The 26,362-nt window shown below is 39.9% G+C and overlaps 2 protein-coding genes across 4 annotated transcripts in view; both read right to left on the reverse strand.

The window, feature by feature from the left end:
- Positions 1-238: 238 nt before the first annotated feature.
- Positions 239-10,336, reverse strand: LOC148971943 (uncharacterized). 2 transcript variants are annotated; one of them, XM_089120909.1, is made up of 4 exons: positions 2,999-10,336; positions 2,603-2,733; positions 1,942-2,157; positions 239-1,473 (listed from the first exon to the last, which is right to left on the reverse strand). In XM_089120909.1, the coding sequence occupies exon 1, from the start codon at positions 9,835-9,837 to the stop codon at positions 7,468-7,470; it is 2,370 nt and encodes a 789-aa protein (XP_088977035.1). In that variant the 5' UTR covers positions 9,838-10,336; the 3' UTR covers positions 239-1,473; positions 1,942-2,157; positions 2,603-2,733; positions 2,999-7,467. The 2 variants fall into 2 exon arrangements, with proteins under 2 accessions (XP_088977035.1, XP_088977036.1); XM_089120910.1 differs by having other exon boundaries at positions 2,999-7,460.
- A 7,231-nt stretch (positions 10,337-17,567) lies between these two features.
- Positions 17,568-26,362, reverse strand: part of LOC120466787 (uncharacterized) — a 329,947-nt gene continuing 321,152 nt past the window's right edge. For both annotated transcript variants that reach the window (XM_089120916.1, XM_039655413.2), the window contains 2 exons: positions 21,739-21,970; positions 17,568-21,509 (listed from right to left, as the gene is read on the reverse strand). In XM_089120916.1, coding sequence (XP_088977042.1) covers positions 20,998-21,509; positions 21,739-21,823 — 597 coding nt within the window. In that variant the 5' untranslated portion in view covers positions 21,824-21,970 and the 3' untranslated portion in view covers positions 17,568-20,997. The remainder of the gene's footprint in view (positions 21,510-21,738; positions 21,971-26,362) is intronic.

The following is a 26,362-nucleotide window of genomic DNA, read 5'->3' on the forward strand; positions in this document are numbered from 1 at the left end:
ACACTGGTTCTGGCGCTAGCGCTGGAACTGGCATTGGCTCTGCCTCCAGCTCCGAAACAGACACTGGCTCTGCCTCCAGCTCTGGAACAGGCACTGGCTCGGTCTCCAGCTCTGTAACAGGCACTGGCTCTGCTCTGCCTCCAGCTCTGAAATAGCAGCCACCGGCTCAGGAACTTCCAAAACCGGCTCAGGAACAGCCACTAAAACAGAAATAGTCACAAGGACAGAAACAAACAGAGACCCCGTTTACACCTGGTATTAAAATGGGATCTGTATCCAGATAAGTTATCCGGATAATAAAAAACGCATGTTAATGCAAGGTGTAAACGCGTTGTGATCGGATCTGCCTGACCACATCTGGAGGTAGTCTGGCTCGCATTGTGTCCGGATCTTTACTAGGTGTAAACGCAATCTGGTTGTTGAAACCACATATGTATATTTTACTCCTCCCAAAAATGCTAAAAAATAAACGAGTGAGAGCGTGTTATATAGGCTATGTCATGTTATAGCCTAGTCAGATGCGACACGCGACACGCATCACCGCAGATGAGCGTCTATTCAACGTGCAAACATCGCAAATAAAAGTGAAAGTAAGTCACAGACGCAGTTAAAACATCTTCAAGTAAAGAAACGAAATTATCTTACCAGGCCTGTTGCCACTCACTCTTATTGATGTCTCGGATTTGGAAATTAGCTGATGATCAATAAAATGCCGCTCAGATCTGTTGCTTTTGGTGGCGTGCTATCCAATAAATCTGCATATAACGCAGGAGGTGAAGATCGGATTTATATCCGTTTTGCAAAAACACATTTATGTGGCCAGGTGTAAACGGAATCAGTACTTATTATCCGGATAACTTATCTGGATACAGATCGCATTTTAATACCAGGTGTAAACGGGGTCATAGGGTCTGGAACAGGCACTGGCTCTGCCTCCGGCTCTGGAGCAGGCATTGGCTCCGGCTCCAGATAGTCCCAGCTCAGAAAGGCAGACGGAATGTGAACAGTCTCTCGCTGGGCAGACGGGACGCGAGCAGTCTCTCGCTGGGCAGACGGGCATTTCCTCCTCCTTCTCCGTCCGTGACGGTGAGAAGTAGGTCCTGAGCTGTCCCTCAATGGCCCAGGATCAAAGGGGGGCCAGGATGGAGCGTGGTGTTGAACCACTTCTCGACCCTCTCGTCCTCCCTTACAACCTCCCCGGGTCCCACGAAAAATGACCAGGCGAGTCCCCCGAAATTCTCTCCTCTCCTGCTCCGTGGCTGAGAAAGAGAACCTTGAAAACCCCCCGCTGGACCGAGGTTTTGGCGGAGTCCTTCTGTCACCATAGATGGACGAAAATTGGGTTGACCCAAATGTGGCGATTGTGTAGTCTGGGCAATCCAAGTAATCGTTGTCCATATAATTGTCATCCATATTCCCCCAGTCAAACTCCTCGTCATCCATTCTGCTGAGTCTTCAAGTGGTTGAATCTTTCTGTCACGATACAATTTACAAAAGTGGAGAGGAGAACTCAAGTGCAGTGAAGGGATGATTTATTAACAAAAAACAAAACAAAAACCCACAAGGGGGAAAACATAATAACTGAAACATAAAACACCACTGAACTAGGCAAACAAATACTGACTATGAACATGCCTACCATCACAGGGAAACTGGGGGTAACAAAAGACAAAGATCCAACAAAGACAGCAAACAAGAGGAGACTTAAATAGGGAACAAATCAAGTGGGAACAGGTGGAAGAACTCAAACACTAATCAGGTAACAAGTGGGAGGGATCAAACAATGACTGGGGCACATGGCCCAACATAACAAAACCCCCATGTGCAACACAAGACAGGACAGACACGTGACGGAAAATGGTTTTTGACGTTTCCAAAAGTTTTGTAGAAACAATACTTTGATGTGGACACAACATGTTTTCCACTAACTGCATTGATTACCTTAAACATGTCCTCAATGACTGCATCAGTTAATAGTTTATGCTGCTTTCTCCTTTGGTCACCATCATCTGGACCATTCTGTTGTAGACCAGTACATGTGATCAGATCTACCACCCCTGGCTCAGCAGGATTCACCATCCTCAGTTTGTTGTCCTCCTCCATTGGTTCCCTGACTGACCCTTCTTCTGCTATGTAAATTGATTCATCTCCATAGTCCTGTTAGAGATGAACAAGGCTATATGGTTATTTATGGTCATAATTAAAAAGAAAACGGTTGAAAAACTGAAATGGTTCTTTGATTTTTTGTTTGCTGAGCATGATTGTTCTTGTTTACTGTTGTGAGGAAAAGTCCCCACAATGATTGTAATACCAGAAACAGGCCTATTTGATCTTGTGGAGACATTTTGGTCATATAAATATGTTGTTGTTGTTTTAATGTCAAAATGCCAAAAAAAAACATTTGTTTTTATTGAGGGTTGTATTTAGAGTTAGCACGTTCCAAAATCATTATGTCTATGGAACAAAAATCATTATGTCTAATATGGAAAGCTTCATATAAAAGACAGAAACCCACTGTGTGAGCACATATGTGTGTCACAGCGTATGTGCGTGTGTGGCACATGTTAATGTGAAAAAGCATCATAAGTGTATACTTTCTAACCTGGTTAACACTGAGACCTCTACAGTCCGAACTGGAGGATTCTTCATGCATAAATGATGCTAACTCCAAATCTGCAGAGAGCCACCTGCTTTGCACCTTGGGCTTGCTGGTTAACCCCTTCTCAGTGTCTCCTATGGAGTCAACATGGTAAAAGCAAAATTACTGATACTTGATAAAGATGATGATGATTTTAGTTGAAATTATAATGCAAAGAAATGTTTACTGTGTGTTATGTATCACACAAATTATCAGCTGCAATACTATATTATATATCCTTTTACACCATTATCCAATCAAAACTTAACACAAGATTTAAATTTCCATTTCTATTGAACTGTTATGTTGTAGACCAGTACATGTGGTCTGATCCACCACTCCTTGCTCAGCAGGATTCACTATCCTCAGTTTGTTGTCCTCCTCCATTGGTTCCCTGACTGACCCTTCTTCTGCAATGTAAATTGATTCATCTCCATAGTCCTGTTAGAGACGAACAAGACATTACCGTTATATATGGTCATAATTAAAAAGTGCTGAATAATTATTTCATGTTTTGTTTGCTAAGCATTTGTAAATAAATCAAGTAGTGTGTGTACAGATTTATATACTATATTTGTTAGGGCCAAATGTCCTCACTAACATAGTGAAATATCATAACAACCCACTAGTGAGGACATTTTACTGGTTACCAAAATTATGTTTTATTAACAAAGTTCGGGAGGAGCACTTTTAGATAATTAACACGGGGCTAAGTTGTTTGAACTCCACAGCCCTGCTAATGAGGAACAACATTTTTAAAGCAACATTATTGTAAAATTTGAAAAAAAATAATAATAATGATAATAATAAGAGTTTACATGAATTGCCAGTTGCTTCTTCCTCCACATGTAGACATTTTTCAGCTAACTTTACCCTAGGAAGTGAAAATTCTTGAATTCAGGCTTACTCATATCATATACTCCCCCAACCAGGAAAATGTCAGTCTTAAAGCATGTCATTACGAAATAATAAAAAAGAAAATGAAAAAGAGAATTTAGAATTATTAAATTATATAAAGAAAATTATTAATTGATATAAAGAAAATATAGCCTAATTGTTAATTTACAATTTTATACATTGGCCTATGTAGCCTAGCCTATGTATAAAACCATGGACATTTTTACAAATTTTGTGCATTCAAAATTTTAACAAATTTTTTGCATTCTTTGTTTTAAGTATAATATATTGAGATTTATTAAATACATTTTAGCTTATTAATTCATTATATAATTTGCTATTTAAAAATAAATAAATAATTCACGTTGACCATGGGTAAAAAGATGAGTTTTCGTCCAGTCAAAAACAACAAAAAAAATACCCAAAACTTCATGTGACTTACCGTTTCTATCTACTCTTTGTGCGTTTGGGGACAACACACTTTTCATTCAAATACTTTTTATATTTTTGCATCTTGACTTTTTATTAATTTTTAATTTACATCATTTGCCATGGCCCTGCACCATGGCAGTAAGAGTCCTGTGATTGGTCAAACTGTCAGCTGTATTGCCATATATGGTCATGCATACGTCTGAGTTCCAACCGACTTTCCACTGTTTCCCGCTCGTCCCACTCGTCCTCGCCAGTCCTCCTTATGTAACGTTAACGTCAGTCAACGTTAGTCAACAGAAATCAAGAAGTTATGTTTGCTTTCGTTGAATGGTTGGATGGTAAGGACACTGGAACATACAGTGTTGTGAAAACGGACTTTATTCGTAATTTCATTTGCGAAGATTACTTGGATCGTCTGGATAAGAGCGATGGCATCTATATTGTGGAGTGGGCCGAGGGGTAAAAAACTCAAAGGTGGCTGGACGGAACCAGCGGTGAGGGGAATTCAGGCTCGGGAGGGCTGGATGGAACCAGCGGTGAAGTGAGTTCAGGCTCGGGAGGGCTGGACGGAACCAGCGGGGAGGAGAGTTCAGGCTCGGGAGAGCTGGACGGAACCAGCGGGGAGGAGAGTTCAGGCTCGGGGGTGCTGGACGGAACCAGCGGTGAGGGGAGTTCAGGCTTGGGAGGGCTGGACGGAACCAGCGGGGAGGAGAGTTCAGGCTCGGGGGAGCTGGACGGAACCAGCGGTGAGGAGAGTTCAGGCTCGGGGGAGCTGGACGGAACCAGCGGTGAGGAGAGTTCAGGCTCGGGGGAGCTGGACGGAACCAGCGGTGAGGAGAGTTCAGGCTCGGGAGGGCTGGACGGAACCAGCGGTGAGGAGAGTTTAGGCTCGGGAGCGCTGGACGGAACCAGCGGTGAGGAGGGTTCAGGCTCGGGAGGGCTGGACGGAACCAGCGGTGAGGAGAGTTCAGGCTCGGGAGCGCTGGACGGAACCAGCGGTGAGGAGGGTTCCGGCAGGAAGGCGGTGAGGGCTGGTGGGGTGAAGATGATGGGTGTGTGTGATTGAGTGGTGCTGTTATCTTCAGCCTCACCAATGGTGAAGGCTGACCCACTCAACCACAACACATGGTCCAGGTAACAGGAGAGGGTTCCTGGAAACGCAGCTGCTGGGGCTTGCTGGTACAGATGATTATCCAAACCCAGCCAAAAGACAGTTTTTAAGACATCATCTGACCAGCTTACCCCAGCAGAGAGTTCCAGGAAACTGGCAATATACTCCTCAATAGGGTGTCCATCTTGGAACACGTTAAACAGATTTTGAGCTGGGGTGAGGAGAATCCCCATGCTGCAGCACTGGGTCGGTCTATCTGTCACGCCCGGGTGCAAGCAGAAGAACAGGAGGAGTCCAGATGAACACGAAGATGAATTTAATTTCAAAAATACATGCAAAGATACAGGGACCAGAAGCAAACACGGGGTAACATCAAACATTGACCGACAAAGACTGACTGAATGAGGGAGAACTAAATACCAGCAGGAATCAAACATAATGAGGTGACACAGATGATCAAGACGAGGAACAGGTGGCTGATGAGGGAGTGAGTTCAGGAGTGGAGACAAGAGGATCCTGGGAAGTGTAGTGCTGATGACAAGACAGACTGGTGCAGACGAAGGACTGTGACACTGTTCAAGTGGTTTGAGGCTTTTTGAAGTTTTTGTCCAAACTAGCCCTACCCTTAAAACAATATAATTAAATTTTTGGTTGCACAATCTGATAGCATTTTTTTGTCAAGACAATGGCATTAGAGCAACACCAGGGTGAGTAAATGATGACTTAAGTGTAATTTTTGGGTAAACTATCCCTTTGAGCTAATACCAGTGGTACCATTCACAGACCTGACTTCTAAACTGGTGACAGAAATGGCTGAAAGTGGTCTAACACAAGTGGCACCTTCTACAAAGAAACACCTACGCCACAAGGTTGAATCTGAATTTGGTGAATTTTTACACATCATACCAAATGACAAAGGAAAGCTGTTGGTATACCCTGACAATTTGTCAATGGATGAACTTGTAAAGGTTTGCCAGAAACAAAAAGATGAACTGAAGAAGCACAAATCAAGCATTAGTGAAGACATTATTGCAAGTGGCACTGAAGATCAGAGGTGATATTCGGAACCAAGATATTACTCAAGCATGGCCACCACATGCGTCAAATTTTGAGATGATGAACAGCATCAAATTGACACAGCCCTTTGCCTTCAGAAGCAAGCAGCAAGTGGAGGTGCCATCCACTACCACAAAACATCAAGCCTGGTCTCTTCACAATATTGGCATGGGACAATATAGACAGACTAGAAGAGAAAATCAGTGGTGAAGGGACATCACATACAGAGTGAATGGAATTGCTGTGCAAACAAAGCCAATTGCTTATCATCCTGCTGAGACCTGGGGCCTCATGTATAAAACTTTGCGTAGATTTCATCCTTAAAGTGTGCGTACGCACATAAGGCAGAATTTGCGTACGCACAAAAGTTTTCAGATTTATAAAACTGTACGTAGGGGAGCACGGGGCACAACCTAACGCGGGGTTAAATGTAACACGGAGGTTTTACATAGTTTGTCAGGATCAAGCCGGCCGTCTTTCCGCTATTTTTGTCTTGCTGCCAGAAGACGATCTCCCGCGAATTTGAGGAAAGTTTTGATTATATTTCGTGAAGATACTGGACAAAGAGTGTTTTGACACCATGAAAGTAATTTTTTTCATCATAGGTTTTTTTCGGTTTCTGAGTTGGGTGTATACGTTTCCAAATCTAACTTTATATTGTCTTAATCCCTGTCTTGTTGGCTCAAACATAGCACCGTTTTGAAACATGTCAGCAATTCCTAGCGACTGTTAGCTAGGTTTAAAATATGTAATACACAGCGGGGTTAATTCTAACACAGTGTTTCAACTAAGACGCCAAGTGTACAATGATAATCAAATGAAAACGGAGCCACACAACTTTTCAGGTTTGAGTATACATTTAACTTTGTTAGACTTTCACAAACAATGTTGGGATTTAAAATGTTTAAAATTTAGTGTACTATGAATGATTACTTGTTTATTTATTAAAAATATGGCCTGTTATTAATGCAATAAACCCTTTAAATTTTTATTTTAAGCTCATTTGTATTATCATTACTGTTTTTATTAATAATAATGTTACGGGCGGACGGACACCACCCTTAACATAGAGGGGAGACGCACACAGGTTAGCTCGTGTCAAAAATAGGGGTGTTTTATTTTGTAGGCTGGTCAACAGATGCCGGATAGCTTTACAAACACAGGCAGGTTACTTTCTAAGACGGAACGCTTCGGATTCCCGGGTGGACAGCAAACTCCAAACAGCACGGCAGTCAACTGCTCTCTCAGGCTCTGTGTGTGCCCACAGGTGTGGTTCCAGAAAGCTTTTGTAGCGCGAGGATGCGGCTGCAGCACAGGTGTAGCTCATCTGCAATTAAGAGCAAGGAAAACTCAGACTCTCAAACACGTGTAAAAATACACAGCGGGCTGGGGAACGCAACACCCCCACCCCGAAATGGTGACTTGTCACCGCCTCTGGGAAGTGAGTAGCAGTACACATTATTGTTAATAGATACTGATATCCACTTTTCGACCGTGGAAGAGGACCAACACAGTCAATGATTATTCTCTCAAAAGGCTCACCCACGGCAGGTATTGGGTACAACGGTGCAGGTGGAATTATCTGATTTGGTTTACCAGTAACCTGGCAGACATGGCACGTTTTGCAATACTGCCGCACATCACGCTTTAGCCCCGGCCAAAAAAAATGACGAAGAATGCGGTTGAATGTTTTAGTCACACCTAAATGACCAGAAACACCATCATGCGCGATACTCAGAATTTCCCGTCTATTTTCAGTCGGCATAACGATTTGCTCAGTGTTATTCCATTCATTACCTTTGTGAGGCACCCACCTCCGCATAAGCAAGCCGTCTCGAACAAAAAACACTGAACTCTCTCCGGCACGGTCTGAAACAGATTTAATTGCATTATAACATGAAACAAGAGTAGGGTCTTTTTGTTGAGCACTAATAAGTTTCTCTAAAGACAACGATATCTCTGGTTCCACTAATTTTCCCTTATTCTTCCTCACATGTACAGGACTACTGCACGACGGGCTGGACGTGAGTTCCAAGAGCCTCTCACACTCCGCTGGGTGAGCAACGAAACTGTCACTTATGTCGACGTCAAGAGGAGGTACCGCATCCCTCATCCCTCGAGTCTGCGACCTAGTGACAACACTGGCGGGAAAAACCTTAGGAAATTTTTGTGCGCACTCATCGGGACACTCTTGACTGAGCGGCACAGACACAACCTCAGGAGGAACATCACCACGGCACCACACATTTCCACCTGCTAAATCGTTGCCAAGGAGAAACGTGACACCGGGGATTGGCAAAAAGTCTTGAACGCCAACAACCACATCACCGGACACCAAATCTGAATCAAGATGCATGTGATGCAAAGGAACATCGAGAAAACCCATCTCGATCCCTCGAACCAGGACACTACTACCTGTTGCAGTCTTCTCAGATAACGGCAACAAACCACGGAGGAGGAGCGACTGCGCAGCGCCCGTATCCCGCAAGATGCGTACAGCGACAGCTCCCTCGCCAGGCACAGATACGGTTCCATTCGTCAGAAAGGGCTCGTACATGGACTGGGCTTTCTCTGATTTTAACTCATTTAACTCATGGAGGACAGGTGACACCTTCGGAGAAGAGTTAACAAGACCCATTGGCCTCGTGGCTTGTTTTTTCTTTAATACTAAACAGTCTGCGATGATATGCCCAGGTTTTTTACAATAAAAACAGTGTCTATCCTCTTGTTTTATTGCACTCTTTTTCATGTCTATTTCAGAGGAGGTCACAGGGGAATTAACTTTTAAGCGAAAACGTTCTCTGCCAACGTTATGCGTCAAAACGTATTCATCAGCAAGGATAGAAGCTTCAGATATCGACTCCGCCTTCTGCTCAGTTAGATAAGTGGCGACTGCGGTTGGCAGGCAGTTCTTAAATTCTTCCAAAAGAATTAATAAAAACTTCTCCCGACTATCAACCTGTTGCGATGAGCACCAACGATCAAAGAGGGCCTCTTTATCTCGACCAAATTCAACAAAAGTTTGACGCTCAGTTTTTTTTAAGTTCCTGAACTTCTGTCGGTATGCTTCAGGGATCAGCTGATAGCACCTCAGAACTGACACTTTCACTACATCGTAGTCACTGCTTTGTTCTACTGTTAACGACGAGTATGCTTCCTGAGCCTTTCCCACGAAAACGCATTGCAGGAGGAATGCCCACGCAGTTCTCAGCCAGTTTAAGTTGGTCGCGACTCGCTCAAAGTGCGGAAAATATTTTTTCACATCTCTTTCCACAAAAGGTGGCACAAGACGGATGTGGCGAGCAATATCAAAAGAATTAGGGTCAGATGGAGCGACACCTTCCCTCTGGGCCTCAAGTTCTAACTTCCTTAATGCTAATCGATTTTCAAGTTCATGCTCACGGACTTGTGCTTGCATGCGCTCACGCTCATACTCAATTTCTTTCTCCTTAATATCCAACTCCCTCAAACGAAGCTGCAGCTGTAACGTTTCCACCACCACGGGAGATGGTTTCTCTGTAGGAAAAATGCCCTTACTTTGCAAAGCAGTTTGTAAAGCGGTTCTAACGGTCTCTTTGCTACGTTTCTCAGCAGAAGTGAGCTCAACTTCATAAGTTGCAGCCAAATTTAGCAACTGCTCTTTAGAAAATTTTAGAAGTAACTCCGTAGAGGGTTCCTTAACAAATGCTTCCTCTGTTGCCATTCTAAACGCAAAAAAAGGCACTTAAATCAAAACAAAATGTAGCAATAAATAAATAAATAACTCACCAAAGCAGGTTAAACTGCGACGAAACTACAGTGTAGTAGTTGTCTAAAGTGGTCAAACAAAAAGCACAATACAGGCTACAAACGACCACAAATTGTAATGTCCACCCCTAAATTTACTACTCAATACGCTAGTACAACCTTAATTGGCTACACCAGCGCTCACTCAAATAGGCGATATGCCAATAGATAACACAAGCTATACAACTTAACTAAAGAGTATTCTGATAAGCAAAAATGTTGTCCAGCTACTCTAACTAACTACAAACAAAACAACAACAAAAAATCCTAAATATCTACGAATCTTCAGTGGCGTACTCAGCTCGAGGCTTCCCACCGAGCCCCCTCCTGAGATATCCACCAAAAAAAACAAAAAACAGCCGACTAATCAAATAAACAGACAATCATAATTGCAGAACACTCACCAAAATGTTGTAGCTTTCAAAAGTTCCGCAAGTCATACTAACTTATACACTAAAGTCCGATTTAATGTATTTATCCCGAACGAGCCTCCAATATGTTACGGGCGGACGGACACCACCCTTAACATAGAGGGGAGACGCACACAGGTTAGCTCGTGTCAAAAATAGGGGTGTTTTATTTTGTAGGCTGGTCAACAGATGCCAGATAGCTTTACAAACACAGGCAGGTTAGTTTCTAAGACGGAACGCTTCGGATTCCCGGGTGGACAGCAAACTCCAAACAGCACGGCAGTCAACTGCTCTCTCAGGCTCTGTGTGCGCCCACAGGTGTGGTTCCAGAAAGCTTTTGTAGCGCGAGGATGCGGCTGCAGCACAGGTGTAGCTCATCTGCAATTAAGAGCAAGGAAAACTCAGACTCTCAAACACGTGTAAAAATACACAGCGGGCTGGGGAACATAACAAATAATAATAATAATAATAATAATAATAATTGTACATCATGCAGCTGCCACACACAAATCTAATTTAATTGCAATTACAATATTTATAATTTTATTTATTATTATTTAATGCAAAACTGTGCAGCCCTTTTCTGTCTCTATCCATGATATTGACCCATAACAGAAGGATGATTGGATGAGGGATATGTATGGATATCTGTCTATACAGATGCACAAACAATATCAAACAATACAAATAAAATAGTACTGAATTATGTGTGTTACACACAAGTGTTACAACTAACCCCTCTGTCTGTTACAATTAACCCCACATATGGGGTAAGCTGTAACATTTGCACTTCTGTCACTTTCAGTGCAACTGTACAAAAATGGTAGGTCCTAGAAAAAAACTTTAAGTGTTCATTTGTAGCAGAGATGTGTATGTTGCTTGTGTAAAAAAAGTATTAATCTAACCTAATTCTTTTTTAATTAATTGAGCCAAAATTAAAAAGCGTTAGGTTGTGCCCCGTTCTCCCTTAAGCCAGAACCTGCGCAAGGTTCACTTTATAAATCACAATTATCTGAATATTGTGCGCAGGTGCACGTGCTTATAGCTTACCCCAATCTCCTCCCGAAATAACCATATTTGGAGGTTAAGACTGCCTATTTTGAATATGTATGATCTCCCTGCATATTAATACTACCGATAATTGTCATTGATCTATTTGGCTAAAAATGGAAGAACAGAAAAGAAAAGCAAAAAAAAAAAGAAACTTCACTGACTGCGAGATGGAGGTACTGCTGTCTGAGGTGGAGGGCCGAAAAAAGGTTTATTTGGTGGGCTCTCTGTGGGCATTTCAAATAAAAGAAAGACATTAGAATGGGAGCAAGTAACAGAAGCAGTCAATGCTGTTACCTCGGTGCCTCGCACAGTCCAAGAGACAAAAAAAATGGTAAAAAGTACTACTTAAAAGTAGTCGTAAAAAAAAGAATATGTGCACACAGGCACAGTGTCGTAACAACTGGTGGTAGTGAAGGAATCACTGACCTCTCAGCCTTTGATGAAATTGTGGGTGCGATTATAGAGGAAACAGGATTAAGTGGAGTTCTTCCAGAAGGTCGAATACAACCAGATATGCAATACAACCTTTATTTAATTAAACGTATTTTAATGATCAAAGGAACAGTTAATCCTGGAATGGATTCAAGCCCAGTGAGTGGTCCAAGTGGGGTAGACAAGGGATGCAGGCTTAGATCCTACGTGCCACCGCCGCCGCCATCCTGTGTGCCTCCACCACCATCCTGTGTGCCTCCACCGCCATCCTGTGTGCTACCACAGGCATCTTGTGTGCCTCCACCAACGTCAAGTGTGGCGCCATCATCAAATGCCCAAGCAACCCCATCCTGTGCGCAATCCAGTGCATCATCATCAGCATCCTTTGTGCCACCACCGAGCGCTGGTAACTCAAGGTGTGTACTGATGGAAGAAGTCATGCAGACCCAACGTCACATGGTTCATGCTGTGCAACACTGTGCAAGCCACCACAATGTGGCAAACTTTTGTAGGGCTTTACATTCATTTCATTTCATTTTATTATTTTAACAGGGACAATGTGCAAAAAACATTAATTAAAGATGCTTTGCACTAGATTTAGCTTAATCTAGTTTCCATCTGCAGTCCCACAATACTGTGCCACCAGACCTATCCAAGCACCTCCAGTGTCCTTTTAGCAGACCAATAGTGCGTTCGACCACTGAACGCATCCGGCAATACTTCTCGTTATAACGCCGTTCTTGTTCGGTTTGGGGTCTAGTTAGTGGAGTTAGCAGCCATGTTCTAAGGGGATAACCACAGTCTCCTGAGAGGTAAAACATTTACAATTTTTTTTTTGAAAGAAAATGCAACAAAACAATGAATGTAAATACAATGGGACAATATAACATTTCAAGTGCTAGGCAGAGGTAACAATTATAAACAATATTATAAGAATACATTAAAGAAAGTACATGCTTGTAAAATAGCCTACAGATAGCTTTCTGTTTTTTTTCCAGGGGCAATATTGATTCAATATAACATTTCACTTAATTTTTAAATGCTATAAAACATGTTTTGTTACCTGAAAATTTGCGTTGATTAATGTGAAATTTTGCTTTAAAAAAGTATTAAAATAAGTGTGGGTTTGTTTATCACTGGAGATTATAATTATACCTAAAAGAAAAAAACATTTTAAAATGTCATGGTCAAAATTGATGGCACGCCTGGTAAATATGATCAAAACTGGCTGTAAAAAATAAATCCTCATTGTTTATCCTTTTGATCTTTCCTTCAAAAAATTGGCAAAATCCTAACCTTTCATTGAAGTAAAAGAATTGAAAGTGGGGTAGAAATCACATTATGAAATAAATGTTTTTCTCCAAAAGACTATTTAAAGCAAGGACATGTTGCTCCTATTGAAGTAATGTAATAGTTGAATGACGGTGGATTATGAACTCGCCAAAATGGAGAAAAAAAAGCCCAACTGTACGCAAGATCAGTTACTGCTGCTGGCCCAGTTGGTGCTAGAAAAATTTAAAATAACATAATAAAAGTGAAATTCGGCACTGGGATTTCAAGCAAAACTAAGCGTGAGACATGGAAGATGATTTTTTTTTGCAGATGAATGCAGCATTCCCGCTTGTTTCGCGGGAAAATAAGGGAATAAACCTTGACCATTCAAAAATATGACTGGGTTTCAAAAGATACGAAGCTTAAAGGATTAGTTCACTTTTGAAAAAACTTTTGCTGATAATTTACTCACCCCCATGTCATCCAAGATGTCCTCAGTCGAAAAGAAATTTAGGTTTTTGATGAAAACATTCCAGGATTTTTCTCCATATAATGGACTTCAATGGGAACCGGATGGTTCAGGTCCAAAAGATAGTGTTAATAACAGTTTCAGATGCAGCTTCAAATGTCTTTAAACGACACCAGACGATGAATAAGGGTCTTATCATGCGAAACGATCGGTTATTTCAATGCTTATTCCAAAAATGTAACTTTTCTAAGGACAAATGCTAGCCTTTCTCCATTCTGTGAGGCGCATTTGCAACGTCACGTAGTACGTAATTACGTTCAAAAGGTCACAGGCGACGTAGCCAGAAGTACAGAGTCAGAGTGTTTACAAGTTGAACGCATAGGTTGAACGTGAAAACTAACTCAAACGCCGTTTACAAAAAAGGAATTAAAAGGTAAAACAACGATGTCGGACGATTTTGATTCTGTACTTCCGGCTACGTCGCCCGTGACCTTTTGAACGTAATTACGTATTACGTAATTGAAGTCCATTATATGGAGAAAAATCATGGAATGTTTTCATCAAAAACCTAAATTTCTTTTCGACTGAGGAAAGAAAGACATGGACATCTTGGATGACATGGGGGTGAGTAAATTATCAGCAAAAGTTTTTTCAAAAGTGAACTAATCCTTTAACATTTTCACCCGAGTACAAACTATGAAGATGCATTGTATTGTAGGTTTTCATTAAGTAAGCTATCTGTTTCAATTTTATTTCTCCTGTTTAGTTTGTTGAAAAATGTGTGGTTTGAATTTTGATGCTGAAGATTTGGAGTTGGAGGAAGAGCTTCAGGATGTAAACAGAGTTCTTGGGGTTTTGGAGGTAAGTTAAGTGTTGCATTATGCCAAAACGTTGAAGAACATTCGCTATAACAACCTCCTCGTTATACATTATCGCTTACATATTAGTTTAGATGTCATTTCTTGACAGTTTTAAGTTTAGGTAGAAATGTATGAGTTGTTGTAAATTTGAAACAACTGAGTTGGTTTATTGGTGAAGTTATTTATTTCATTGTTTTTCTGTTAGGATCTGAAACTGAAGTGCTCGGTCAGGAGCTCCTTGATCTGCTTGAGGATGGAGTAGACGGTACATTAGAAGATACAGCAGTGACTTGTGAGCTGCTACTGACTGGGAGATCAGAAACAAAGTCTGGAAAGAGGCCAGGCCTCTGTAAGGGATCTTCTGTACCTGCTTTACTTTATACCTCTTTACCAACAAAACCTTCTGTATACACCGATAATCAAGTGGTTCTTAACACACTCAAAATCTGGTATCAATTTAGATGACACTTCAAATTTGTAGATGGTTTAAATTTCCTCCTTTGTTCCCATTCATTTCAACCACTTATTTCCTTCATCACTTTCGGATTTGACATTTTCACAGTGGTATGACAAGGGTATTACACAATTAAGAGATTTATATGTAGACGGTCTCTTTGACAGTTTTACCAATTTGTCATCTCACTATGAACTCTCTGTTAGTCATCTGTTTCGCTATTTTCAAATTCGCAATTTTGTGGCTAAGTGTTTCCCTAATTTCCCCTCTTTACCTCCAGAGCATCAGTGGGAAACCATGCTTTCACTTGTCCCTCAAAACAGAGGTATCATTTCCAAGCTACAATGACATTATCTTAGCTTTTAGCAATGATTCAAATGACAAACTTAAGTGTACATGGGAAAGTGAACTGGGAATACAAATACAGGAGGAGGCCTGGGAACAGGCCATAGAGAGGATATGTTCTACCACAACTTGTGCTTGTCTCATTTCTCCAAGTTTAGACTATCTGAAATATATCCGGATGTGGAAGACAAATGCGATAAATGCAATGGTTCTCCTTGTCATCTAAGCCACATGTTTTTTTTTTGTTTTTTTGTCCTGATTTGGAAGATTTCTAGCTGGGTTATTTTAATACTATGTCCTCTGTTCTTGGGGTAAATCTCTAACCGTGTCTTCTGATTGCTATATTTGGAATTCCTAACCCCTCTCTTACACTTAACCCTACACAAAAGGACATCATAGCTTTTACATCCTTACTAGCAAGACGTTCTTTATTGTTACACTGGAAGTCTGCTAAATATCCTTCTAGCTCCCAATGGCTCAGTGACGTCATGTATTTTTTAAAACTTGAGAAAATTAAATACATGTTCAGAGGATGTACAGTCAAATTTTTCAATAAATGGCAACCTTTAATTTCCTATTTTACTGATTTAGTGGTACTACACAACTGAATGCGTGTTTGTTTTTGTTTTGTTGTACCGTTTGTATTTTATACAATAACCTGTAATATGTACAGGGGTTGGACAATGAAACTGAAACACTGGCCAATGTTGGAGGTTTCACATCTATATGCCTGGCAGCCAATCTTCAGAGTGAAGCACGGGTGGATCAGTGATGGTTTGAGCTCCAATATCATGACAATCCTGATTGTATTTGATGGACAGGACACTGCCAAGGACTACCAAACCCTTCTGGAGGATCATGAGCACCTGATGCTCAAACCGTGTATCAGCATGATCATGCACCAACACACACAGCAAGACTTGTGACAGAAAGGTTTGATGAAGATGAAAGTGACGTTGAACATCTCCCATGGTCTGCACAGTCACCAGATCTGAATATTATTGAGGTGTTTTGGAGGAGCGAGTCCACCAGCATCATATAGTGACCTGGACACTGTTCTGGAAGAGGAACGGCTCATAATCCCTCTGGTCACTGTGAAGGACTTCTATCTGTCATTCCCAAGATGAATTGGTGCTGTATTTGGATGCAAAATGAGGCCCTCACCATTCTAACAAATTATTGTGTTGTAAAACCAGGTGTTTCAGTTTCATTGTCCAACCCCTGTATGTTGGTCGTGATGTGCTGAGTGGGTGGGGGGGAGTGGAAAAAAAAGGATAAGTTGTATCTGTAAATTGATGTATTGTATTGTTTTGCTTTTCCCAATAAAAAGAAAGAAAAAAATGATATACTTTATACATCAGGTTACCGTGAATTAGTTAACGTTAGTGAAGTATTGGTCACGTAAGCTATCAGCAAATTAATCTATTATCTTCCAATAAACTTTTACTAAAACTGGCTACATAAAACATAACTACTGACTAGATTCACGAGAGGTCGGCAAATGTGTGTAATAGTAATAAAAATGATTTCATTAATTTACCAGCAAACGTACTTCGAAAGCACTGAAAATGAATGGGGTTCAATGCTGGAACTATCAGTGTTTGGAACTATTGGCTGCTCCCCGTCTATTGGCTAAAACCTGTTACTTCCGCATTCCTAAGTTCCTATGGCGGTCTATGGGAGTGTCGTAACTCTCTCTATGGCTCTGGGGTAAACCACGTTCAAATAACACTGCTAACATTCAGGGATACTTTACTTCTTCTGAACTTATTAAGGAAAACAACGAAACGAACACAAGTGGTAGTGCCACCTGCAGGCAAAATGAGGGAATAGCAGTATTACATGCATAACATTTCCTCCCCTCTTAAAGCTAGGGTATACGATTTCAAAGATTGTTCATTATTAATATCCTCGTTTAGATGCTGGTTATGGTTATATAGTACAATCCTAACAATATGAATAGAAAAAAGAACGAAAAAAATCCATTCACTCTATTGGCTGTACAGCCGCAGAAAAGTTGACCAATGTAAGCTGTGCGGCCGCACAGCTTATATTGGTCAACTGCTCTCATCCAATCACCAGCTCCACTTGAAACTCTGCTGGCACTCGCGTCTCCAACCCAAACGCACCTGCCCCCCTCCGTGCGTGAGCAAACAGCTGAGCTGACAGACTGTCTATGGTAGCTAGCTAGTAGCGTCAGATCAGCAATGGATAAAGCAATGGATAAAAATATAAACGACAACAGCAAGCGGCCCCTGCTTGCCTCTACTGTAAAGTTTGGACGCAAGAGAAAGTCTGTGGAGGAAAGATCAGAGATTAAAAACAAATGTGACGAACGCCGGACTCTAAGTAGGATAAATATAGCGTCCTTCATTGACCATTGGAGAAAGCTTCAGGGAGATCTGGGGCTGAAAACGACGCTGACACGGATGACTTTTTGTTGAGCAGGTAAACATTTATTTATTCTTTTATGGTGTGACGTGTTACGTGGCTTTTTATCAGTTTGACAACTTGCTCATGCTGCCGGTCGGCATTGGAATGTTAGCCGTTTAGCATCGCCGATCGCGGTTCAAAGTAATTATATTTCTTGTTCGAGGTTTCTGTTCGAGCCGATCGGAATTTGAACAAGATGCGCTGCGTGCTGCAATAACAATTACTGAAAACCTTAGCAATAGACGAATCCGACGAGCGTTCTTGTGTAGGCTGCCATCTTGTGGCGACGCCATTACTGAGCTGTTACACCGGCATAGACATATGCACCGGCATGTAAACAAACCTCGGAGATAAGGTGATAACGCACCCTTGATGACAGCTACAGCCAGGCAGACTTGTTGGGTTGATGATGTTAGACATTGGCCTCCAGTCACAGATGAAGGTACAAACGATCTTACAGATTATTTATGAAAATAGCTTGGCAAGCTAGCTAGGCTAACGTTTGCTACAGAGGAAACTAAAAAAAGATCTGTCCATTTGGCAACAATAAATAAATAAATGAAATCAAATAAACAATTTCATGTTTTTCATTTGTGTCCATTATTTATCTCATTTTTACATTGCAACGGGCAAGGTTAAGGTAACGTTACAGCTAGAAAGTATACATAATATCGACCAACTACTGTTTTTAAACCATGGAAAGAGGTCAATATAACAGCGGGAGAACAATTATGTCACATAACGTTACATTCAGCTCAGGAAAGCCATTTAATGACCATAGCATGTAAATTGAATAGAAAAAAAAACAAGAGAGGAGATTTTGCTGATCACTATATCACACATTTATTATATTTTTTTACTTATGTCATTAAATAATTGTTATTATACGCGAATGTCCACGTCTTGTACTCGCCCAGGAAATCTGTGTAAACCGTAGCAGCTACGGCTCCAGACAGGGGCAGTCGACCCGGGGTATTCACAATGTTTTCTCTTCAAAATTGAAATTTTACTGCCACCATTGAAACAATTTATAACGGAAACTGTTTACCCACTCGACATTATACAAGGGCTAACGTTGTAACGTTAGTGACAGTCGTAAATCGCGAGCTGTTTATTCCAGTGGACGCAAGTTGCAACTAAAACAATAGAAGGCAATGGCGCAACGCTACCCAGCAACAGCTCAGTAATGGCGCCCGCTTACTTCCGGTAGTTTCGCCGGATTCGTCTATACTAGTAGTATTATAATGGTGGTGGGGAGTTTAGAACATTTCATGTGTTGCTAATCTTGCGTTGACGTAAACTCAAACGTGACATACGTCAGGGATCAGGTAGCACAGAGGGGAGGGGGGTGTGTGTGGAGGGGCGGGATGAGTTTTTTTTAAAACTTCCCTACCGTCTCGACCGATTTTTAACATCGTATACCATAGCTTTAATCAAAAAACAAAGAAAACAATGCATTAATTTTTATAGAGGTAGAGGGTAGATGGTAATTTTTTTTTTTGTTATTGTACATACATCTGTATATGTAATAACAGGCTTTATGTAACTAAAAAAACATGAAGAGCTCTTTTCCAAAACGCGATAAACGCCATTTTTAAAAAAAATGAGTTTGTCGTGTCATTCTGCTGTGGACAGAACCCTTTCACTGCCCCATCAACGTTTCATGCCAAATCGCTATATTTCCTTGTTTAAAATGTACTGCAAGATACAGTTTCTTTCCAAACCGCGATAAGCGCCAGCCCTGTTTTTAGCCTAAACGCGATAAGTCCTCAAATTCGATGAGCGTTCCACGCAATCCAGCACGGCGGCACTCTGAACAGAGGTTTATTATGTTCATTCATTCCTCAAAATGAGTCCTAGTTTTCTAGTCGACTATAGTAGTAGTTCATTTAAGCCATTTGTCTAATCAGTAGGCTAATCACATATATTGATTTAATTAAATGGGAGAGAAACCATATGAGCGTTTTTTAATTGCATATTCCGCATCTCAATGCATGCATAAAGCTTGCCACAAAGAATTGTAAAAGTAATGATTATGCATGAAACATTGGAATCGTTTATTAATAAACTAGTGTTTTCTGTCAGTGTCAGCAGCAAAGATAAAGTTGATGATGCTTACTCGCCATCTTCGCAGTGAACGCGCATAAGCCTATAGAGAGATACTTCGAATTAGCCTACATACGCAGAGAGTTGCCAATTTATTTTCGTTTTTAATTGTTTTGTTTAAAAGTAGACATTTAAAGATTTCTGTAGCCAAGTTCTCAGGTCTGTGAGGCAAGCATCGCAGTGTTTCGGTTCATAATATATTATACGCGCTCTCCGGTTCACGTGCGCGCCTCTGTGTCCTAATTATATTGTCTGATATTTGCTGTTTTAATCCAGTCAATTTGTTGATGAAACATTTATTAAAATAAAGATATAATTTATATCAAACGAAATTTACAAGCTTTCTACAAAACAAAACTTAATAAGTGGTCAAAATCATGTCTGACCCAATCCAAATATTTTCCGATATTGGTCGGATATCTTACTCATCTCATGCAGTTCCCTTTTCATAGCCTACTCAACATAGATGAAATAATAAAAATAAGTAACGTAATATTAGTAAACACAAATGTGAAACGTAGCCTATGTTTATTTTATGTTTTTTTTTTTTACTTATATTTAAGCGTCTCGCTTTGCTTACATGCTATGTATGTAGCCTATGTGTGTGTGCATGTGCTGGAGGGGTGCCCATCCCTTTTTTGAATATCGTTATCATTATTGATCATTTTTAATAATTAGTTTTTTCATGCATATGTTGAAATTGGTAGCCTACTATTTGTTTGAGGTTTGACACTTTACTAAAAATGACTTTACTAAAAATGATACAAAAAATGGATGGATGTATAGCATTTTGAAAAAATAAATAAAATTAACTTTTAATTTATCATTAACAATATTGTTGTTTGATTTAATAATCATTGTTCAAACTGTTCAGACTGAACCAATAAAACATTTCAACAGGATAATTTGATTATTCACAAAATGTGTGGGTCTAGGTAAAAAATGTAGTTTTCCTGAAAACTATTGAAATGGATTTATAGCGTTTTGGAAAAGAGCTCTTCACATGATCAAGTTCAGGAAATTGCTTCATATAGTAACAATAACTGATTGTTGTTTTTCAGCATTTGTTTCCAGTCTCTTTTCATTTTGGTTTTTTTTTTTTGAGCAAGCGTTTAATTTAAATAATTTTCAATAGTATTCTTGTTCTCCAACATATGAAACACAAATCTTGAGCCATTTCGCAGCAATAGTTCATTAGTTAACTAACAACACATTTTCTTTGTGAATCTAACAAATTATTTGCTCACTGTGACACAGAACAATGCTTTCTAATATGTTTCCCTAGATTACTTGACTGGGTGAAACTCTTTCCACACTGAGTACAGTAGTACGGCTTCTCTCCAGTGTGAACTCGCTCGTGTGATTTCAGGTGTCCAGCCTGAGGGAAACTCTTGTCACAATATGAGCACTTGTAAGGTTTTTCTCCAGTATGAATTCTTTGATGCAGTATCAGATCACCAGATGTAGTAAATCTCTTCCCACAGTCAAAGCACATATAATCTCTCACTCCATTGTGTATTTTCTGGTGCAGGTTAAAACAGCCCAACCTTGAAAAACTCCTTCCACACTGAGTGCATGAGTACGGTTTCTCTCCAGTGTGAATTCTCATGTGTGTTTTAAGGTGTACTTTCTGTGTGAAACTCCTTCCACACTGAGTGCAGGTGTGCGTCTTTTTGGCTTTTGTTCGTTGAATTGTAAAGTTATGATGTTCCTCTTCATTCAGTTCTTGTCTTTGCTCTTTCACTCTCATCTGGTCTAAAATACACAGAAATACAGTTCGAATCAGTTCAAGTGAACCCTTATTTATTAGCAGAAAACAACAGAGATGAGATCTTTCACTTGTTATTCTGTCATTTATTGTTAATATAGTAAAAATATGTTTGAACACTGCTATGAAGGCTATGTTCATTTGTCATCCATATACTGCTTATTAATTCACATCTACCAAAACATCTAAAATGACGAATCAAGAATGGACACCAACCTGTTTGTTCCTCAGTATCTTCATGTTTTATTCTGGGTGGTTCTGGATCACTCATGTCTTCAATCTCTTCTTTAATAAACTCCATCTTTAACGGTCACACAGATTTCAGCTGCTACTCCTGGAGTTTGTCCTTCTCTTGTAGGATGATGGGAATATTCCCAGTATTTATTGGTGAATTGTTGTGGGAGGGGCTTCACTGCAGGTGTGAACTGTGATCACTGTTTTTCCCAATCTGCATTTAAAAAGAACAGGGCTATCATGTTTAACTGAGCAACTGAAAAACCTCTTTGTCTCCAAAAGTTCCCTGTTTTCATCTAATTCATTTTGGTGATGTCGGAGATCTTCAGTAAATTGGCGCACTAAATAGTTTTATTGGTGTCAACAGGCTGAAACAAACTACAGCATCACCTTTAACTTCAGTTATTGTCTTTGCTCTTTCACTTCCATCAAGTCTGAATCATTAAAACATATTATGTTATTAGAATGAGCTCTGGAGGGATAAATGTGAATTTTCAAGTGAATTCTGATTTAATAACAGAAAAACAAGTGAGAACTGTTTATCAAATATCATATTGTTGATGTACCAAAGGTTAGATTTGTTAATAGTCAAAATGTGAATGAGAACTACTGTACAAGATTATGATCTAAGTGCATTTATGTTCATATTTTCCCGCACACTAGAAATATCTATGAATAAAACAAAACTTAATACAATTTTATTTAGCGATGAACTGATGTCAGCTTTTTAGGACACACACACACAAGTAAAAATTGAGAATCAAATCGAACCGTGACGTTAGAATTGAAAATGTAACCGAATAGAGTATTTGGAGACAGTGTTGTTTTTGGCAGCCCTTTTAGTTTTAGTCTTAGTCTTTTGGACGAAAATGCTTTTAAGTTTTAGTCACATTTTAGTCACTTATAAACTTAAGTTTTAGTCAATTTTAGTCGACGAAAACACAAAAGGGTTTTAGTCAAGTTTTAGTCGACGAAAACACAAAAAGGTTTTAGTCAATTTTAGTTAAAAAAAAGTAGTCTTTAACAAATAATTTAGGTTAAAAACAATTGGAAATGGGCTTAAGTTTGAAGGGTTGTATTGCAAGTGTTGCAATTCATAAAACAACAGCTAATCTTAAAACCTTTGCATAATAAACTAGACTTTATCATTGATGGAGCAGTGCTGCCACTGCCAAGCTGTACTTCATTGTCACATTAGGCAGAAACCGTTTATCCCCATATTTCAAATTATAGTTTTACCCCTTAATATTAAATGCTATCTTCACCAGTAATCACTGTACTAAAGGAATGGTTTAAAGTTTAAACAGCAAAAAACTTTGAGCTACTAGAACATTACACATGATATCTATGAAAAATTCCAGTCAGGATTCAGACCGCATCATAGTACAGAAACTGCGCTAGTTAAAATTACAAATGATTTACTTTTAGCTTCTGACCAAGGCTGTATCTCAATACTAGTCCTACTTGATCTTAGCGCTGCGTTCGACACTATAGATCATATAATACTCTTGGATCGACTACAAAACTTCACCGGTGTCCAGGGACAGGCATTAAGCTGGTTTAGATCGTACTTATCGGATCGTTCTCATTTTGTCTGTTTAAATGGGAAAAAATCAAAGATAACGTCAGTAGACTATGGAGTACCGCAAGGATCGGTTTTAGGACCTCTGCTATTCTCAATATATATGCTGCCACTTGGTAATATTATAAGAAAACATGGAATTAATTTCCACTGTTACGCTGACGACACTCAATTATATATTTCATCACGACCAGATGAAAACACTAACTCATCTAAAATGACAGAGTGTCTCAAAGATATAAAATGCTGGATGACGCGTAATTTCCTGCTATTAAATTCAGATAAAACGGAGGTATTACTTATTGGTCCAAAAAACTACTCACAAAACCTCTCACAATACAACTTTAATATAGACAGATGTCCTGTTACTTTATCCACTACAGTAAAAGACCTGGGTGTTATACTAGACCGCAACTTGTCGTTCGAAAATCATATTTCATATTAGGGCTGTGCCATATCATACCGTTCACGATAATACCGGTATAAAATTTTACATGATAAAAAATTGTCATATCGCGATATTGATGATATGATGACGTATGGCGTATTTACGTTACTTAGCGCGTGCACAACAACACAGCAGCATGTAAGCCTCCGGATCAGATCAAGATTTAGTTCCTAAAAAGGGCGGTACAAGTACAAGAGGTCAGATCTCCAACAACACAATTTATTTATTTTTTTTTGTCAAATAAGCATGAAAACTCGTTTCACCACTTCCCTACTAGCGTACATTTTGCATTCGCCTAATCTTCCTTCAGAGTTTCCGCAGTTCGGGTACAACAGTCAACACGATTAAACTCTTTCTAAGATGATTCAATGTTACTATTATTATATTTGTAAATAAAAGGTCTATGGTTTCGCATAACACAACTTTATCTTGCTGGACTTTATTGCTGTAACGTTAACTAAATCATCATGTTACTTTCTACCGGCCGGGTGTCTGTTAGAGCAAAACACTAGAGTCAGAGCACTGTTGTTCATCACGCGCACAGTAACTGAAATGTAAAACTGTTAAAAGAAAGGACTCGATAAACGATTGCACAGCTAGATGCTGTATATTATACACGACGCTACGCATCAATATTTATTTACTTTGTGCTTTGAACTGTTCAGTGCGGAGTATTCGACGCGCTACGCGTGCGCGCTGTGACTCCGTGTTGCTTCAAGCGCATCATTCAGCGCTCGGGATGCGCATAAGCGCTGTGCGATATATTGGAGCCTTTCATATCATAATACTTTTGCGCAATAAAAGATTATTAATAGCCTTTGTTCTGTCCTATCGATCATATGTTGCTGCCTCATTAAACAGCTGTGCTATACATTTTAAACATGCCTCAATTTTATAGTAGACTATGCTATATAATAATTAATCCTTTTGATTTGTTACCTTGTTTTTTTTTCATGAATGTACAATACAAAGAGCAATGTGTAAAGTTTTACCAGATTTAGTGTTACAATTGTCTCTTATTTATTCCCCACTAAATGTTTTTTTCCCTAAATGTTCCAATTTTATACAATTATTGTATAAATTAGGTATTGTATACCTCATTTGATGCTAATCCAAAAACTATGCAGGCAGACTATTAGACATAGACTATTTTTGTACTTCAAAGTTTAGGTAAATTTTATTAGGTGACAATATTGTTCAGGCTTCTGAAGTTATTGTTAATATTGTTAATGTATTACTGTAGTTATTGTTAAAATAAAATGATAAGGAGTTATGTTATACTTTTTTTTGCACTAATGCTGCTGCCAGCCAGCTGCAATCACCAATAAAACATTGTTTCATATTATATATTTTTTCTATATCGTGATAAATATCATTATCGCAAATATTCTTGAAATATCGTGATATAATTTTTAGGCTATATCGCCCACCCCTATTTCATATGTTACAAGAACAGCCTTTTTCCACCTTAGAAACATTGCTAAGCTACGTAACATGCTATCTATTTCTGATGCAGAAAAATTAGTTCACGCATTCATGACCTCGAGACTAGATTACTGTAATGCTTTATTAGCCGGTTGTCCTGCATCCTCAATAAACAAGCTACAGTTAGTACAAAATGCAGCTGCTAGAGTTCTTACTAGGTCAAGAAAATATGATCATATAACACCGATTTTATCATCTCTACACTGGTTACCTATTAAGTTCCGCATCAACTACAAAATACTACTACTGACCTATAAAGCCCTAAATGGTTTAGCACCTATGTACTTAACGGACCTTCTTTCGCCCTACAATCCACCGCGTTCCTTAAGATCACTAAATTCAAGGCTTCTGGTCATTCCTAGGATATCGAAGTCCAGTAAAGGAGGGAGGGCGTTCTCGCACTTAGCTCCAAAACTCTGGAATGGCCTTCCCGATACGGTCCGAGCCTCTGACTCGCTGACAGTTTAAAACTAGATTAAAGATGCATCTCTTTAGTCAAGCATTCACATAATGCTTACCTTCTAGTCCTCTGTTATGCCATACGGAACCGTTTGCCACTGAAACTGCTTAACGCACCAGTGGGGCTCGACAGCCTTTTAGACAAACGGGTCGGCGCGTATGGTCGGCGCGTATGGTTGGGTTGCGGAGAGTTCGGGTTACGGAGAGTTTGTGAGTTATAACGGAAATCATTATGAACATCAGCTATGCTAATTATTTCCCATCTGCCTTTCTGCTGTTATCTCGGGACGCTTGTCCCGAGAAAAATGGCGTTCGTCAGGTCCAGTTTTGTGTCCAGCCTCTCACGGGGATTTCGGATGCCCCAACGCCTGTGATGAGACGACTCAACGCCTGTGATGAGACGACTCAACGCCTGCGATATGTTATGGCGCCGTTTGATTCATAAACAATATTTATATTTAATATTTATATTTAAACAATATGAATGTAAGCCAGAGGAGAACTGGCCCCCGACTGAGCCTGGGTTCTCCCAAGGTTTTTTCTCCATCCAATCTGATGGAGTTTGGTTCCTTGCCACTGTCGCCTTGCTTTTGGCTTGCTTTGAGCTTGCTCAGTTGGGGTTATTTAGTGTT

Source organism: Pimephales promelas, chromosome 16 (assembly GCF_988280905.1).
Source record: "Pimephales promelas chromosome 16, fPimPro1.hap1.1, whole genome shotgun sequence".
Lineage (NCBI taxonomy): Eukaryota > Metazoa > Chordata > Actinopteri > Cypriniformes > Leuciscidae > Pimephales > Pimephales promelas.

Coding starts and splice junctions, on each gene's coding strand:
- LOC148971943 (XM_089120909.1), bottom strand. CDS start 9,837: ATGGCAACAGAGGAAGCATTTGTTAAGGAACCCTCTACGGAGTTACTT.